The following is a 19,530-nucleotide window of genomic DNA, read 5'->3' on the forward strand; positions in this document are numbered from 1 at the left end:
GCTGGAGAGAAGAGACTTTATTGACCTGAACTGAACCTCCCGGGGCAGTGTACATCCACCAACAAGTTCTACCAATAAAATGCCTCGTGTGAAAGACAGTCAATGTGAGGCCCAGTTAGTCTGGAAATCCCTGTTACGATTTTGTACATAAAGGCCTGGGTGGAAGGTCTTGGTGTGCAGCTAAACCCAAAGTAATAAGGGCAGTAAAAACCTCTACAGTGAAGACTTAAAAAAGTGGGGGGGGAAACCTCAGTTGCCTTTTAAATCACTTTTATTATGGGCTTTATACTCCACAGTTTCTAGTTTTTGTTCACTTTTGTTTTCATGCAGCTCTATTTTAATTGTTTATCCGTTTCGGTATTTGTTTGTTCGTCTATCCCCTCATTTGTTTTTCATTTCAATTTAACTACAATTCTCGTGTTTGTACATTTTTATTGCCTTTTTATAGATTTGAATTTTCATTGTTGTTATGCAAATTTTATAAAGCCGTGGTCGATGACTGTGAATATCTTACTGAGTGGCAGTTTAAGCAGCTAAGTCTGCCTATTTCTTGTAACACGAGGATCTCAGCGCCGTAGAAATTACACTACACACTGTGACTGCAGACAGTCTGTAACCGCTACAGTTACCACAATGTGGACATTACCTCTGTTTTAACTCATGTGTGTGAGGAAAGTGCATTCGTCTCCATGCTCTTTCAACTACTCTCAACATGCAGATCCACGAGGGCTGACAGGGAATTTGGTGTGTGTGTGTTGTGAATGCAGGTGTTGCAGATAATATACTACAATCTCAACTCTGGGAGAGGTTCAAGGCAGCACTGCAGGCAGTGCCAAGCAAGCAGATAACTGCTTATGAAAATGTTCTGTGCGCCTTCCAAACCAGTACATATGTCTCAAGTGCATGGCATCAAATAAGAGCTCAGAAGCACTAACACAAGGAATAGGATAGCTGTGATATTTTCCATGCCTGGGATCAGTCTGTAATTATATGGCCCTGCTAAAAAATTCTTTGTGAGCAGACAGGGACGATAAGATCGAGGAGGCTCACCCGCATTGTCTGCACTATTAGGGGAGAAATGGGCCTGGTGATGATGCTCTGTCGAGTCTGAAGAGAGAGCTACATAGGGAGAGAAGGTGGGGGGGAGTACAGAGGGATTCATTGGGATGCAGGTCAGAGTGTTGCAGGTGCACGACTGACAATGAATGTGTCAGACCCAGCATGCTCCAGGTGGAGGTGGGAAAAACATGAACCTATGCTCGCTCTTTGGTGAAAAATATGTCAGAGCGATATTAGGACTGGACGAAGCAATGAGGCCGAGCAGCGGTGTCGACGTGTGCCGCACACTCATAATTCCCAAAGCACAAATATGGACATTTGTATTCAGATGTGTCACATGAGGAATAACGACATGTAGATTTCAGCATTATTGAGATTTCCTATTTTTCCAGCCGAAGAAATGTAGTCAGCATGCAGGCTATAAAGAACACAGAGGGAAAAAAATGAAACTGCGTCCAGTGCACTTTACAGCTGGGAAAAATCAATACAGCCAACTGTAATGTGAGATCCCGTGGATTTAGAGGAATACATTTGATAACACTTAGTCATAAACCTGCAGGCTGTGTTTTATTCTGTCACACCTGAAGAAAGCGCACAGCACAGCCTCGATGATCAAGGCTGTTCTGTTGAACCGCATTGTTCTCTGCAGGGCCTTGCTTTGTCTGAATCCTAAGTCAAAAGAAGCTTTACGGAATGACTTGAAGAGATACTGTATCTGTACAAAATAACTCTCATGAGTGACAGGATAAAAGCTCGACTGTCATGCCAGCATGAAAGGCAGGATCCTGAACTCACTAGGCTCTATTTGTGACATGTGTTTGTAGCAGCAACAAACACACTACACCTTTACGATGCACTGCATAGATGCTGAGCTTCTGCTCAATACACACTCTTCTCTGATGAGGCTTATAGGCAGCTATTTGGTGTTGGGAAATTATTATTTCTTTGAAATACCGATACAGTTGAAATAGCAGTCTGTTTACCAGATGGAAAGATGGAGGTCGGTCAGGTTCCCTTTGTGAGCTATCCACACTTTCCTCCCACGCCTCAGCTTTACTCTACTGTGTGGCTCTCCTGGTCAAATATCTGATTTGTGAGTCATACCTAGCCTCTATACCCATGGAGAAACATGCTGGTTGTCTTAAAATACACTCTGGCAGGGCAGCCATGCAAGAGCTCAGGCCCGGCACAGAGCACGGGAGCTGCCCAGGGGACTGGCATGGAGTGAGCGGGAGAGACAGAGGGTGAGGGAATCGACTGGGAGAAAGAAAAGTGGGCGGAAAGAAGGAGACGATGGAAGGTCGTGTTAGATAAAGGATTATAAAAGCCTAACTTTCTGTCATGTAACACCGGGGCTAGTTCAACGTGTGGGCAACTCTGAAGGGGTGTTGTGATTTCTCTACAAGATGAAGAAGGCAAAAAACCAGCTGCTGCAACAATAAACATCCCGACTGGTTAAATAGTGTTCAAGTAATGTCCTTGTTGAAAAGCTGCCGGGAAAATGGCAAAACGAGCGATATGAGGCTGGCCTTGGAGAGGAGAGAAAAATAAGAGTAAAGACATTAGTGGTGGAGGGATTAAAATAAGTAACCTGTCTCCCAACCGCTGTTAAAACCTAATTTTCTTTGCCAACTACAGTATCTTTTAATCCAAGACTTGAGACACACACCACACTTAGGAAGGATGTAAATGTGAATAGTTGGGTTTGTGACTGTAAACTGGAAATAACTGCAGGCTGCAAGATGGCTGGCTTCAGCCATGTAAGTCACAGGACCTGTGCTACTCATGCTTCATTTCACAGCTCCATCACCATGTTAGCGTGGCGCAACGTTAATTGTATTCGCATTTAATTTCAATTCAGTCTATGTATTGTAATTGTACTTAATTATAATAACCTACAATTACACACTTTACTTTCTGTTCAAGGTCAGACGCAGGCAGCAACTAGTAGATAGCGGCACACTTAAGTGTTACGGTGCAGTCACACTAGCGTAAACAGTGATTAGACACGGTCAAAATGATTTCTATTGTGCAACGCACTTGTGATCTCGCTGCGTTTGAAATAGTTGCTTTGGAGACAAGGATCAGGTCTGTGACCGCTCGCAGTCAGTTTCCGTCTTCTAAGTGGCTAAAAACAGATGGAGTCAGCAAATCTATTGACTCCATTCAACCTATTCATTTAAAACCCATTCAATTGCTATCAGTTTGCAATTGAATGGGTTCAAGTTTGAAATGACATCATGTTTGTGATAATAAAGCAATTATCTACAAAAAACAGGCAAAAATTGCAAATCTATTCCCGTCTGTTGCAAATCTTTTGACATCTATTTATCAAAATCAGAATCAGAATACTTCATTAATCCCCAGGGAAATTATGTTTCATTTTTTGTTTACACAAAAATTAACTACTTATACTTATAGTCCATCCATAAAATCAGAAATATGAATCAGAAATTCATAAATACTTCCACAAATAGTGACACAGTCGCAGCAGGACAGCAATTTAACTGCAAAATGACATAAATGCTCGGCAACCGTGCTAAGAATAAAGTCAGAATGCAATCAGTTCCAAACCAGTTAAATCTCTGTTGCAAAGAGACACAAGTGACTGATCGCAACGTCTTAGCAATCTGTCTCGTTTATAAATTAGACAGCGGTTTCCAGGCAGCAATTATCTTTGCCAGTCTGTTTGAGTGCGATAGCAGTCAGTCAGAGTTGGACTGAGACTGTCTGGAGTCCGGTTCACTTTCATCAGATGACTTGACCAGTTGCTTTGTGATCAAAAGTGGTCACCCAGAGGTTGTGGTTGTTGCCGTCTCAGTCTGAGCAACTATGAGCTTCAAATGTCCTATTTTAACTTTAGTGTGACTGAATCATTAAAGAGACTTTCTTTGGTCCGTAGCAGCATATTTGGTAGAGACCAAAACCAGAGCTAATGGGAGAGTGAATATCAGACTTTGAAACACAATTTCAAATATACACAAATTCTATTTTAATTGTCGATATTTGCTAAATGCATAAACAAACAAATGTTTAATGTGTCAACTTTAATGTCGACACTTGACGTTTCATAAACATTATCATTAAAATGTATGTAACTGTATGGAATGATTTTATGAAACGTTGGTGAATATATATGTTTGAAATAAAAAAAGAACTGAACTGAACTGAAAAGAATGATCTCTTTAAGTTGGCACAGCATTTGTTGTGAATGAAATGACCTCCCAGTGAACCTTCTACATTCTGCTTTTGCTTTGGTACTGACAAATTTGCAGATGCATTGTTGATAGAAATTGTAAAGATAAAATCCCAGCAGTTCTATTTGCTTTTGCAAATTAATTGTATGTGGGAGAATTTTGGAGCGAGGGTTAAAATGAAAAAATATGGAAAGAGGAGGACGAAGGACACCACGAAGGGCAAAGTTGGCTGGCATTCGAGCAAATGACTGAAGGCAGATTGTCTCGGGTTGGGGGGAAACTGGCAGCCTAAGGACCTCTCTGGGCAGGAAGTGTCTGCTGATCATCTGTATGGGCGTGTCTGCATGCGGACAGCCGACAGGGAGGAAGAGACGCACAGGAAGATGAAACTCACTCGTCTCCCTTCAGCTGGTTTGAAATACACCGAGGGGCGGAGAACAAGGGAGCGAGACTGAGAGTTACAGGTTGTATGGGGGCACATTGATGAGACAGAGCCTTCACAAAAGGAGAGTTTGAGTGAGAATGAGAGACACAGATGGGCAGGAAGAAAGAGGGGGAGAGGGTGACAGATAGAGGGAGGGAAAGCTGTCAGTTCCCCCCACCCTTCCTTCCCTGCCTCTTCGGCTGTGCTGGCAGTGCCACGCTCTGGTAAAGAGAGATTACCAAAGCCCAGCCTGAGGTTGCATGTATGGACACAGTCATTACCTCTGCCCTGCTTACAAATGGCACTGCTGTCTGAATACAAACCCGTGTCTGTGTGTTCCCCTCCCGACCCCACCCGCCATGCACCACAGCTTTCGAGACTTGATTTAGCGGGAAAGTTGTAAAACTTGATAACAGCTCAATATCTTTACAGGCCTGTTTATAGTGCTGCATTATTTTGTTTATAGAATATCGACCATCGTTGTTTTACAACGCCAGGCAGCGGAGCTACAAATAAATCTAGTGATGAGAGATTTTTTTTTTTTTCCTGGCAGCAATTATTTGCTCTATTACGGCCAGGGTGTGTAGCTTTTTGGTTGGCCAGTTTGGAGGATCACGCTCAGAGTTTGCATGTGATTGCGCTGGTGTCATGTGGACAATCTGTGTGTTGGCGCTCAGCCTCAGACAGCATGGGGTTAGAGTTCAGTCTGTCAGAACCCGCTGTCATTTCCGCCATCACTGTGGAGAATTGTTACCAACAGCCGAGTGGAGCTGACTGATGTCAAGATATACTTAGAAGCTAATCATGCAGCAAATAGAGGCACAGGGATTCCTGCAACAAGAATTGCCTGGATGCCCTTGCTCCAGTTAGAGCCATCCATGGGAAACATTTCAGCCGTGTCACTCACAGTTTATTTGGAGCTGTGTTTTTGAGAGTTGCTCTTGGATTAATGGATAGAAAGCCCAGCCTGGACAATATTCCAGTGTTCTGTGCCTAATTTTTGAGTGATGGAGTCAGAGTCTCGTTTTTGTTTTTTTTTAAGAGAAATTCTGACTTTGAAAGATGGCCCTTGTTTTTAGTTTAGAATCCATGGACTGTTATAGCCCTCTGTTTTGTACAGAAGGATATGTGTCCATTCATATCTTCAGGGATAGATGTTTGCCATTACCCCGCCTGAGAGTCGTGCCGTGCCATATGCTGCATATTTCTCTTCAAATAATCACACATTGTGGCACGAGAGAGAGACCATGCAGCCAGCAGCATCTGCAAGAATTGCTCTCAGCTCATTAGAATTATCACCTTCACATTAGCAGAGCAGGACAGTTTAAGCACAAACATTACAGTCTCTCACCTTTCTTTAGAGCTGCCCGTGGTGCTTGTGGGCTGCCGTATGTGAAAATTCAAGCGAAAGGCCACGGTGCTCTAATTAACTTCACCTGGCATTCCCACTAACTGTGAATGCGCCTAACCTTTACACAACCTCGCTTAGTCACCTCTCCACTTAAACACCCAGGTTGAAATTCTCATTTAATGTCAGTAAGCAGATTACCACCCTTCTCCCACCTCCCACCTTCAGTCTCTGCCGTCCTTTTCTTCTTTTTTCCCCCTCTACTTTCGTTAAGCTCCACCAACAGATTTTTATTCAGGGCGGCTACGGCACTTTGTGGTGGTAAATCAATAAAACAGTGTCCCCTATAACAGACCTCTGTGTTTTCCCTCCATCGATCCTGTCAGCCCAGATACATTCAAGAGCAAGCCAACGATTACCCTCAGCAATCCTTCCCTTGATCTATACTGCAGATGACAGGTGCCAGACATCAGCTTTGGGTAATTGTGATACTGAAGGGGGGCATCATTAATCATTCTTTCTTGGCCTGACTTTAGTTGCTCATGATCAGTTCATGGTTATTGTAGTTGTCATCGACACAGACTGCTTTCAGGCATCGGCGTCATCTTTTCACCTTGTTGGCACTGTAGCGTAAAAGACGTCGTTATGAATGTTGTCATCTTTCACATGTAATAGCGTCAAATGTCTTATTGAAACATGCGACTCACAAAAAGTATCAAGTGCAATATAGATAAAAGCAAATTAGATGGAAGGACTGAGGGAAAACAAATCTTTTACTCCAGATTGTCATTTGCGGAAAAACAATTCAAAAGTGTTGATGAAATATCTGTTCTCCTTGCCTGATTATGTCTGCATTATCAGCGTCTCTAAAGACATTCAAATCTGCTGCAATTTGTTGCAACGAGAGCTTATTTGTTTGACGGATTTGAGAATCGGTCACGTAACTGTGACCAAAGTGGAAACGTGAAACTCGGTTTCTTCTAATCTACTGAGAAAGATAATCAAGTTAAGATTTTAATTTAATCCACTTATTTCATACAGGGAGCTAAATTAATAACCGCCAGATAGGAAAATTGAAAGGTGTTACAATCTTGTCAGCATCAGTTTATACTTTTAGCAGGTTTAATCTCGGCAACCGAGCTTTTCCTCAATCGGGGTTTTGCACTTTTGTTACCTGGAGGTCAAAGTGCTAATTAAAAAAGGACCGACTGAATGTGCGAATGTTTGCGCTGCAATTCCTGTGACATAGGGAGTGGAGAAATTATATCAACAGGGTGCAAGCCTGAGACAAAGTAAAAAGACATTGCCATCTTAAATGTTTCCCTGCAGCGAAAAGCTCCTGAGAGCCAAATGTTCAAGAAGCTTTTGGTCCCAGCTGGAGCGGAGATAGGACGTGATTCAACAAACCTATAACACCTTTTGACTCCACGGTATTACTACAGCAGCACTGATAGATAGAACCCTATCAAATGTTCCAAATAGGTGCTTCACTTTCAGGAAGAAGAGCCTTTTTAAATTCAAATCACTGTTGTTTTTGCTTTTCCATTACTTTGTTGTACTTCATCTTTAACCCAGTACACTCAATTTAGGCAGATTTGGTAGTATCTAACTTGTGATGCAACAGCATTCCCTGCTCATACATTGACTTAAATTTGGCATTGGATTTGGATTTCTTCTTTTTATGTGTTTATTTGTTTATTGCTCGAAACACATTGAGCTACCTTGAGTCTAACTCCCACCTCTGGTCCTCCATTTGTCGGTTTTGTGCAACTGACCCTTTGTGAGTTGTGGGTCAAAGCTATAGCTCACACTGTGTGAATTGAAGCATTCTCATCAGCGAGCCGCAGTGTCCTCATTCTTGTGTTTCCCCAGTGTCCGACTGCTTTTGATCACGCTAACAGAAATGAATGCCATTCACACACTGCTTTTAATGGACTGTGTAATGGGCTACTTCACTGGGTTCAAGAGGACATGCTGTATGTCCCTGCTTGTGCACCCACCTGTCTAATGGAAGCGGAGGGGGAGGGGGGCTTTTTTAACCTAAAAGTGACAGCAGATGTGGTTATGGTGGCAAATCCCGAAACACACTGGCTAAACACTGGATCCCTTTGTTGTCTGAGGAGTTTGGATTTTTTAGTAGCTAATACAGCTCATGTGAATAGAAGAGAAGAGAAACACTGTTTTCAGACACAGAGAGCATAGCGTCGCCTCGTGTCATTTGTGCAAATTTAACAGCTGGATTATTTGTGTTTATTCACCCCAAACAGCCAGATGCACAGCTACAGCTAACACTGGGTGCACTGCATGTGTCTGTGAAAGTTTTTTCTGCTCTCCCATTCTGCCATTCTTTCCCACTCCATTTAAATCCCTAGGTTATGCACAGACTTCCATTATTACACACTGATGTGTCTTGGCATCAATTTGCACCTTTCCAGACAAATTCGTGCACACTCTTGTCCTTGCAGTGACTTTAAAAGTGACTTAATTTTCTGTCTGAACACACATAAAGTAGGGGTGGGTGATATAAACGATATACGATAGAAACGATATAAATTTAGCCGACGATAGAGATTTTGACTATACCGCTCTATCGCGATAGCACATGTTGATGATGTCATCAAGCTGCGCCTGTTTTGGTCGAAAGCATCGCAGCGGCTAAAACCATTATCATCTGCAAATTATGCCGACAGTCATAGCAAAGAAACTTTTGAAATATGGGGAAAGCCAAAAACTGCGCTTCCTCCACTTTCGTAACATTGATTCATTAATGTTGAATTCTCTCGCAGCTGCTCTATTCCCATGTTGTTGCAGTATATTAATAATTAATCTTGTATTGTGGATGAATGATCTCAGTTGTTCTCCTGACTGAAGTTTGGCCCGTGTATAGCATCCTGCTATACGATTGCATTTGTCCCTAACCACCAGAATCCCTCACGTTAACTTTTATACACAAGAAAAGAATATATCACGATATATATCGTTACCGCGCATGCTTCGAATTATATCGCGATATGAATTTTAGGCCATATCGCCCAGCCCTAACATAAAGTCTATTCCAGGAATACTGTCAGGATGAAAGTATTTGGTTATAATCAAAGTACTGGACAGTTGAAATGTTTGATGTGTGAACCATGCAGCCTTGTGAAAAGTTTCATGGCATAAAATTGTTTAGTTTTAATAGGTAATTCTGGACCAAAGTGGTGGACTGACAGAATGAGTTTCCATCAAAATCTGAACCACTCAAAGGGTACTCAGAGAACACCTGCAGACTATTAACCTTTTTCTAAACATTAGGAAAAATGACTATCTTGCATCTTTGTAAAGAGCTTGACCTTATTGAATCAGTTTTATGTTCTTCTGAGACACTCTTATTTATCTGCTCATTCACTAAATTGCACAGTAGCTGCGTAGATTGGGGTGATAATTAAGTGTGATTATGTTGCTTTCTTTAACCCATTAAGACCGGATGTAGCACGAGTGCAGAAGGCACCTCAAGTCTTAATGAGGCAGAATGAAAGCACTGTTTGCAAGTTTTAAATAACATGTTTCTTGTCCATTCAGCATAAAAACCTTAATAATGTGAATATTAAAGTCCATTCTTGAATTTGTAAACAGGGCTTTCACAATGAAGGATCCCCTAGACAACTGGAAAAGAAAAGAAAAGCACCTGATGGATTTATTTTAAAATGTTAAACTCCAGGTTTTTGAGTCATCTTTTTTATTTGTATTTTTTTCTTGGTGCATGCTACCTTACTTCCTTCACTGAGAAATGCCTTAGGATGTGATTGAAAGTCTAGAAGGTTCTAGAAATGAAATAAAACTTGTCTTTCTATATGCATAGATGAGGTCAGTAGCACAGTTATATTGAGTTCTTTAAGTTCTAAATTTGGCTATGCTAAAGGATGATGGAGACAGATTAAGGTCTTATTAAGGGGTAAGTGTTACAGAGTACAATCTGTGCTGCTGTTTTATAAAAAGTGCTGCAAAGGCATTTTCTGCAATAAGTCTTCATTGATATGCTATAAGAGTTGAAAGTGACAGCTCTGCATATGGCCTGGGTAATAGACCCAATATAGGCCTTGTAAAATATTGCATAATGTGAATATGTACTTGATCAGTTGATGAGGTAATATGAAATATAAGGAAAATAAAACGCTCATTTATTTTACACCCCAATTTGTCAAAAACATTGATCAACATCTGGCTATGACACAGTGAAAGGAGATGAACAGTGTTTACATTTTCTGCATTAGCCACTGTGTTAGCTAAAGGTTTGCTATTATGTTTTCCTTCATTTTCTATCATAGATATGCTGTTATAATGGTGGAACGTATTATTTAACATGACCAAAGTTACAGACAATGAGTTGAGTGTATGCACAAGTAAATCAAACGACCCAATAACTTCAGACTGCCCCAACCAATCAGTTTAAGGTTTTTCTACTCTTGTATGTAAGCCAGCAGTCCCACCCACCTACTCTTTAAACGTTCTGCTTGCAGAGTTAAACCAATCAGAAAACTTAACTTAAGCTGACAACTCAGGTGCTGCCCCAAGGCTCAGTTTAAGATATTTAAAGACAAGTTTGAACCGTTGGAACCAGATATTTTCAGTCCCATTGCTGCAGGTGTACAAAATTTAAGCGGCAGACTCTGCCTTTGCAAACATTTGTGACAGAATGGGTAGTGTTAAAGAACACTAAGAATAAAGATCCCCTTTGGCTTAAAGTAATATTTAAACAAAGTATGCTTTAAACAGATGATGTGTAGTAAGCCTTAGAGATGCTTGTCTTCTTATAGAGCTGTTTCTCCTCCAGTTTTCTTAGTAAGTGTTGCTGCTGGAAGTTGCTTTGTATTTAGTTTTCAAAGACATAAAAGTCTTCTCACCCATCTCGAGGCAGTTTAGCCTCAAAATATGGCTGACCTGGGTAAACACTCTATCAGTCTCTGAGAATGGTAGAAAAACATACTCTTACTGCGTTCTACTGCGGGATTTTTTTTTCAGAGCGCCGAGCCGAGGGTATATAGCGCATACATTTCACACTTTGAATACTAAATTGAGAGCACTTAAATAAAATGACAGAGAGCAAATGTAGTGCACCGTACAATAAATAGTGCGCAATTTCAAACACAGGCATTCAAAAAATGTGATTTGTCCAAGTAGTCACCACGGAAACTACCTTTTGCTGCTGCACCACAATAACAGCCGCACTTCTTCTCTTTAAGATCCCGCAGATCAGCTACGCGTCAACGGCCCCGGAGCTGAGTGATGACAGACGCTATGACTTTTTCTCTCGGGTGGTTCCGCCAGACTCGTTCCAGGCCCAGGCCATGGTGGACATTATCCTAGCGCTGAACTGGACTTACGTCTCCACCATCGCCTCGGAGGGCAGCTATGGAGAGAAGGGAGTGGAGGCTTTCACACAACTCTCCAAAGAAGCAGGTAAAGAAAGGTGACCCGTCCACAAAGTTAAGTTCCAATTATTTTCTGAAATGTGTATTTACAATTTTTAAAACGCACTTGCACTTGCACCCACCCAGAAGATGATTAGTTTTGCCTTTCCAATTCATTATAAAATCTGTTTTGGGTGGATGAATTATTGATCTGTTTGGCAACTTCTGCTTTCTCTCCCCAGCCAGTTGTGGAGTGTTACTAGAAATGTAGACAGAGAAACATCTTGTAGAGAAGATGCCGCGTCACAGTAATGAGGAAAGCCCGAACACATCTTACTCTTATTTAAATGCAATCATTGAGTATTTTGCTGAAGCAGAAAGGGTATTGTTTGTCTAACTATTCTATTTGTCTAACATGTTCACTTTATCCAAAGAGGAGAAAAGAGAATAGTCCGGAAACTGGTCATTTGGGAGAGTTTTGTTTTATATTCTGCCATTGTGGGTTTTTTCTTTTTTTGTTGTTTGTTTTTTACCACTGGAAGTGAGATTGCACGAGTCTGAGCAAAGATGGTCTCTCTGAGTAGTCAGCTCGAATCGCTCTGGTCTGTATGTAGCAGAGAGGTTTAAGATATTTAGTCTGCTTAGTAAATGAAGTCGAGCTTCTTGAATGTTTTTAGGCTGTTCTCACAAAAGCCATATAATTACAAAGAAAATTAATGGTCGATAAAGTTCCCTATTAGAAACAGCTTTGTTTGTTTTGTTCTGATTGTTTAAAGCCGCGGTGATCCTTTTGCTGGGTAAACAGGTGATTATGTTTAGACTTGTGTCCAGAGAGGTTAGGATCTTACAGCAGAGCTTTGCATTCACACAGGTGAGGTGGTTTCTGGCTGTAACTGGGCTGAAAATTGTGCACACGCGTGACTCACCAGCTTTTTCCACATTGCTGCTGTTGTTGGCACATAGCGGTCTGTGTGAAGCAGCGGTCGTTACTGTCGCCAGGAGATGCTCAGTTGGTATACAGTACAACGGGTCAACTAGCTTTATCAAAAAATTGAGTTTATTGTGCTGCGCTTTACAGGGTCTGCAGAGATTTTCTGCAGTTGCTGCTGCCGTTTGTGTGTGAAATTAGGACAAGGGTACATTACTCCACATTTTCAGTGCCCTGTGTATTCAAACAAACATGCTGAATGATTGCAGAAAGATCTTAATGCACAAGAGGTAACAACAGCTGGGCTTTTTGTAGCTTCTCTGCCTTTTTCTCCTTTGTGCAAAGAAGATGAATGTCATCCAGGTCTGGGAAAAATTATCCTTCATCCATGATAGGACACAGCCATGCCACAGAAGTACTTTGCTGCTTCTCACCTCTATAGATCCCAGTCCATTTCCTGTAATTTTGAAGGGAGTGATCTCTGTCTCTTCTTCTAATAGACTAATGCGCAGAAACCTCTAAAATGAGCGAAGCTAATGATGTCCCACAGGCACCGATCAGAAGTCCAGCATGCATGAATATTTTATCTGTGTGCATTCATGTCCAGTGTGATCACTCATTAAAACTTTAAGAAGCTGTTTGTGCCTGCGTAATATGCATCGACAGATAGACGGGGCAGAGGCAGAAGTAAGAGAGAGAAAGTAGCCTGAATAGGAACAAATAGGGAAAAGACCTGATTTAAGACTCATTTTGGATATTAAATTTATCCTAAACAGTATCCTGAGATAAACACAGCTTCTTCCCACTAGTTTTCTCATTTCCTACTGATGTCTCCTTTATTCTTATGCAAAGAGCAGTAAACACTGTGATATTATTATGACTCTCTAACAGCTACATAAGGGCTATGGAATTATAAGCCATTGTTGTTCAGTCACACTGTTGCAACTGAGCTCCAGTCGCTTTGCACTATTTTGTATTCATACACAAATGGGAATTATTCCCTATGACGGAAAGCTTCCAGTACCCAAGGCATCTTATCTTTAATAAACACATTAATTATGTAATAGCGTGAATGTACAGTCACAGAATTCATTCAGGGGCACCGGTTCTGCACCAGAACTAACCGCAAAGGTATTGAATTAAATAAGAATTATTCTAAATGGCTGACTATATTTCCTAAATAATCACCGGGTTCTTTATTTACCTCAACTTCAGGACGTAACAGGCTTTTGTTAGAGGCAGGCCTTAGTTGGAGGCAGGCCTTAGTTTGTAATATCCTCCATTTCATCTCTATAAGTAATCATGATTAGGTACTAAGCCTCGTTCCAATCTTCTCCCACTTGCCCTGTTAAAGTTACTGCATTACACTCTTAATACTGTGGCGAGCAGTGACTCAGTCTTAAATTAAATCAACAGGATTGCCTGAGTTTATCTGTTAAACTTTTTATTTTACTTTAACAACAAGTAGAGCATCACTCTGATGCACAGATCCATAAACAATGGGCTGCCATCTTGGTTTTTTTTAGAGCTAAAAGTGTTTATTTTTGGATGGTTAGAAAGCTTTATTTAAGGATGCATTGAACAGATACCTAGCATATAAAAAAACTACAATGCTTTAATTTTAACTTAGCAATAAAATTAACAAAATACTACATCACAGGCATCGTCAGTGGTCTTTTGGTACAATTAGCCACACAGCAAACAAGATTAGTCGGATAATTGTATTAAAAGTGCTCCAGACAACAGAGCTGAGCTGATGAGCAGCAGACAGCTAGCAGCTATAGCCGCCTGTTTCCCATCTGCCTGTCACTCAAAGCGGAAACGTCTCTAATAATGCATAACTTTGGGCTCTCATAAAATTTACTCTGGTGAGTTATTAAAAATGTACCCCCCGTACAGTTTTCATGAACAGGAAAATTAGCAGTGCCGACTAAAAGCATTTTTTGTAACTAGCTGTCGTGTGCACGTGGGAGTCTTTGGGGGCTGACTTGCATTTGGATCCAGCCTCAAGTGGCTATTTGAGGAACTATAGTCTCTGGCACTTCTGGGTTGGCTTCGCCTTTTAAGCCTGGAGGATCCCGCTTGCCCTCAACACATCGATGTGTGTCAAAACGAGGATGGTGATCAATCCAGCTACCAAATGCACTCGTGCTCTGCTAATTTCACAAGGTGTTTAATGAAGCACAGCATGAGCAAATGAACTGTAAATATAATAGAAGAAAAAAAAAACCTAACAATAGCAGAATATGCATAACATTGTAGCTTCCATGGAAAAACTTCATATTGCAAACCTGGATCCTCCCTGACGCACTCCCTGAGGACACTGAAACGTAACACTTCCTGCAATTGTTTAATTTCTTAGCAGCCGTGTTGCGAAACATTTTCAGGCAGAGGGGATTGTTTCATTTCCTGGCCTGTATTAAGGGGCTATATTTATTTGTTTCTGTGATCCACACCCCCCCGGCCTTGATCGGAGATAACAAGTGGGTTTTATTTGAGGAAATACAGTTAGGTTTTTTTTTGTTTTTAAGAGCTGCACAACAACAACAACAACAACAACATTGCTGGGTGGATATTGTTTCAGCATCCGTGCAAGTTGATCTTCGAGGCCTTGAGAAATTTCTTTGTGGCTGCCGTGTTTGGTTGCATTGAAATGTCAGATGCATTAGTAGGATTCTCGCTTCACCACTTCAAGGAGAACTATCTAGCGGACTAATGCAATATGGCTGCCCATTACCCCAAGCTGAGACTAGAGTGATGGCCAGCCTGTATTGATCTCTTCAATTTTTTCCTCTCCTTCTTTTTTTTTGTTTCTTTTTTTTTTTGTTCTACTTTCTCTCTCCTCTGCAGGCACTATCTTATTGTGCACCTTCATCCTGGCTTCAGGTGAAGTTGGCAGAGATAACTGTAGTTTGTACTTTCCTGTCTGTCTGGACTCAAGCCAGAGCGATGGGTTTTAGTTTCCCCATTTGATAAAACGACTTGGATTTCAGGAAAACCTCCCACAAAGTATCACTGTGGAATTGATCGCAGTAAGTTGCCAGCACAATGAGTTTTACATCTAGTCTGAGTTGCGAGGGAGGAGAAATTGGCCTGTTAAGGACAGGACTCATATTTAGCTATAGCAGGAGCCGGGGATGAAACCGGTCATAAAATAGACCACAGTACTTTCGCAGGACTCTCTGACTTTGCCAAGTCCCAGACCAGCAGTGAAAAGGCACGCTGGATTAAGAAGGACACAAAGATGTAGCACGTGAATGTCAGCTGTTTGTCAGTCCATAGTGATGTACTCCCAAGTGTTCAGCCAGAGAGACTGGGGGGAAGAGGGCCTTCCTTTTGACTATTGAGGTGATAAATATAATTGCAGCATTATAGATGCCCTGGGGGTTCAGGTTTGGAGGGTGTTGAGTAGTCACGCGGGGGGTCGAATCCATCAAGAGCCTCTAATTTAAAGGGATTTATATTTCACCAAGCAAAATGGCAATGCTGGATTCCTCACCCTGCCGTGCATTTCCAGAACCGAGGGCAGTGAGGATGAATAATTGAAGCAGTTAATGCAGTGCATGACCTATGGCACTCAGACAGATAAGTGCAGAACTTCCAAGGGCCTGATGAATTTAGCCATCATTATCATTAAGCTGACTTTAACATATTAATCATAGTTGGAGCAGAGGGTACAGGTTCATGGTGTATGTAGTCTTATTATGCTGTCGTTGGATCATAGGTAAACGAATAAGTGAATAAGGTAAAGCTTTCAATGTCACAAACCAATTCACCTCACTTTGACTTCAAGAAATTTCGAGTCTTTTGATATATTTTTGAAAAATCCACTTCCCGTCCTCATTCACCGACTGTAAACGACAGCTTAAAAGACCCCCATCTCTATCTCTAGTCCTTTTTCTTGAATTGACTTCAATTAGTTGTAATAAGACACTTTCTTCTCTCAGAACTTGACATTTATCTGTCTCACATCACACAGACACACGCTCTCCTCTCGCTTAAATCTTCTCTTTGAGTCGAGGACTCTTTCAAGTCCACACGGCTTCCTGTGACAGGTGAAAACGGCCCGACCCAACGCACAGTACTGTGGAACCACTGATACAACGCTTGCTGTTTCATTGCGCCCGCCTTCCAAACTAACTGACTGACCATCTCACTAACTGACAGATGAGGGTTTCTGCAGCCATTCAATAATTTAACCACTGTTGCACAACTACCAGCCTGCAGCCTTTAGGGTGGTTTCAAGCCTGCAGCACATTCACTTCTGGTGCTCTTTATTTCTGAAAATGGGATCTGCTCCAAATGCTTCTTTATCTTAATCAGTGGCTCCTGTGGTATCTGTCTGTATAATTGACTGTTGTGACCTATAGTACATTGCTGTTGAAGACTGTTAAACCATCATGACTCTTTACACAAGCCCCCAGGTTTCTTTTTTCTTTTTTTTATAATGGAGATAATGGATTTTCAGCAGATGTATGTTCTCTGTTTTCTTTTGTTTTTTTCCCCTCCCTGCAGTCACTATATGTATCCATGTACCTGCAGCCACACTGCAACTGGGAACTAAGAGCTGCAGCTAATATGAATTTAACCAAATCAGTCACTGCACAGAGCTAGAGGTTCCTGAGGAGAAAAAAAGGAAAGAAAGATAACAAATACAGTGTCATACTGTAGATTCAGGCTGAAATGATCTGAAATCTCTCCGTTGAAACAAAGCTTTAAATGCCGTTCCTTTGAGACCAACAGCGCTGGCTAGTCTGCACAAATGACATCAAGCACGTTTCACTTTAACAGGATACAACAAACCCTTAAGCAACAACCAGTACATTGGCAGTGTCTCCATGTTTAAGTTTAGTCCATGCAGGGAGGATAACAGCAGCTATCCCAGAGGTCTTTTGGCACATACTCGATTATTTCTTATATCAAGGAAAAAAATCCACAATTTTTTGCTTGCTGATACTAGAAAAATGGAGAGTAAAGAGGAGGTTTAGCTGTTGTCATTTTCTTATCTTCTGCCTTCAGAAATTGCCACAGTAAACCTTGACTGGAGACGTGTGATCTCCCAGCGAAAAGCTGTTTATATTAAAGTAATGAGGCTGAGGAGAGTGGCAATTAAGAGATTCCTTCCACCTCTCTAACTATGCAGAGAAACTCAAACTAAAAGGTTATTCGGACTATTAAAATGCTTGAGTGGGAATAATTTTAATTGTTTCGGTAGACGTTTGCTGTTCACCGGGGGACAAAAGCTGCTGCTTCAGTCTAGGGCCACAGTGGTTAAGATGTTCTCTGGCACAGGCGATCATATTATCTGTTTATCCAAAGTGCTTAAGAGGTTATCTTATCCTCCACACCTGTAATTACCACACCAGAGTAGGCCAAAAATCTTATTTATTTATTTTTAAAGCTATAGTTTTGCTTCTCTACTCAATAACTGGCTGATGAATAAAAGAAAGCAATATCTAGTCATGTGCTAAAAGGCAGTTCTGATGATATACTGTGCCAAATAAAGTATTTAGCAACTGCTGTATTTAGTTAGTCTCTAAAGCAATCAGCGCCCTCCATCCAGTACAAACTCATTAGTGATGACCCGTCGGAGAGTGATTTATTGTCTGTATTAATATGCTCTCTGTTTGTTATTGCCAGCTGTGCTATCTGATTGGTTCAGGTTCCAGTAAGAGTTGTTTGATAATGACTTTAAATGAAAATTCAATGACAAGCTGCTGGATTTTCCCAAATCCATAATATAAAATCTGTAGCTTTATGTCCCTGTTGGTGTGGATTATTGGATTTGTTATAGCTGATATGTTTATAATTCCCTCACTCTGAGACTGATGCTCGGTTAGAAGGCGCAGTGTGAGCTTCATATTGCATACTATTGTGGTTTGCAGATTATAGTGAAATGCTACTGTGGGCACAGTAAGAATATACATAATCTAGACTGTGTAGCACGCATGACAGCTTCATTAAAATCAGCAGAGTCTTCAGCTCTGTTTTCAATTTCCATGTAGGAGAGATTTTCATAGAGGATAAGAAAACAAAGCAAATATTTTGACCTTGGGCTTTTTCTGTGTGTTTGTGCGCATACATCTCTGTGTAAGAGCGGGTGAATGGGTGAGATCATCCCAGAGGCCTTATCATTTCTTACTCCTCTCCCATTAAAAAGGTGGAATCTGCATCGCCCAGTCTGTAAAAATTCCACACAACCCCAAGCTGGAAGATTACGACAAAACCATCCAACAACTGCTGGAAACGCAGCACTCGCGGGCAGTCATCATCTTTGCCAGCGAAGAAGACATACGGTGAGCAGCGCCGCACATTCTGGCTTCACCCATGTCTGTTCAGGCGTGCTGATGATTTGCCATGTCGAGGTCTTTAATCTCTAAGTAGCAGCTCCTGAAGAAAGGCTAGAGGCACAGATTTACCATGTGCACGGGCTGTGTCTGCAACACAAACATACCTGTAACAACACAAACACAAGCATGCCTCTGAGGAGAAGTGGGAATACAGATCACAACAAAGCAACAGAGATATTGTTTCATTTACAATGCCCCATGGGTAGAGTTTACGTAAAGAAACACAGAATCAAACATTTACTGTGGTAACTGCAAATTCAGCTCGAATGACTAAAAAGTGGATGTGCAAGTGAAGGAAAAAGGAAAACAGACAGGAAAAATGTCTGTTTTCTTTAAGTAACAGATAAACACGTACCCACAAAACAGCTGTCGTCTCAGGTTTAATGAGATAAACCGGAGAACTGTGCATGAGATGGCTGTAATGTCCAAACAGCTCCTTAAAGCTGGCTGACGCTCTGTGTAATAGATATTAGATTGCACATGCCTTTTTTGCTTTCTCCTAATAAACATGAATGTTCTTGCAGGGGAGTTCTCAATGCCACCAAGAGAGCCAATCAGGTGGGCCATTTCCTGTGGATTGGATCTGACAGTTGGGGGTCCAAAAGCAGCCCGATCAACCAGTTTGAGGATGTAGCAGTGGGAGCAATCACTATACTGCCGAAACGCTCGTCCATTAAAGGTGGGCACACAGATATTCACATTACAGTCTTCACCGGATCTTTTGTTACGTTGCTTCGCTCATTAAGGGTGTTTTCCCCCCCCGCTTGATTCATTTGTTCATCAGTTCAAAGTCAACAATGCTAAAAACAAGAAAGTAAGATATCAATCTAAATA

At 41.4% G+C, this 19,530-nt stretch overlaps 1 protein-coding gene across 1 annotated transcript in view; it reads left to right on the forward strand.

Annotated features, from left to right (window-relative positions):
* Nucleotides 1-19,530, forward strand: part of LOC120719099 (metabotropic glutamate receptor 7-like) — a 77,332-nt gene that overhangs the window by 22,559 nt on the left and 35,243 nt on the right. The window contains exons 3-5 of the mRNA XM_040008008.1: nt 11,251-11,467; nt 18,507-18,642; nt 19,221-19,375. Of these exons, the coding sequence (XP_039863942.1) occupies nt 11,251-11,467; nt 18,507-18,642; nt 19,221-19,375 (508 nt within the window). The remainder of the gene's footprint in view (nt 1-11,250; nt 11,468-18,506; nt 18,643-19,220; nt 19,376-19,530) is intronic.

Source organism: Simochromis diagramma, unplaced genomic scaffold (assembly GCF_900408965.1).
Source record: "Simochromis diagramma unplaced genomic scaffold, fSimDia1.1 OVJJ01000545.1, whole genome shotgun sequence".
NCBI lineage: Eukaryota > Metazoa > Chordata > Actinopteri > Cichliformes > Cichlidae > Simochromis > Simochromis diagramma.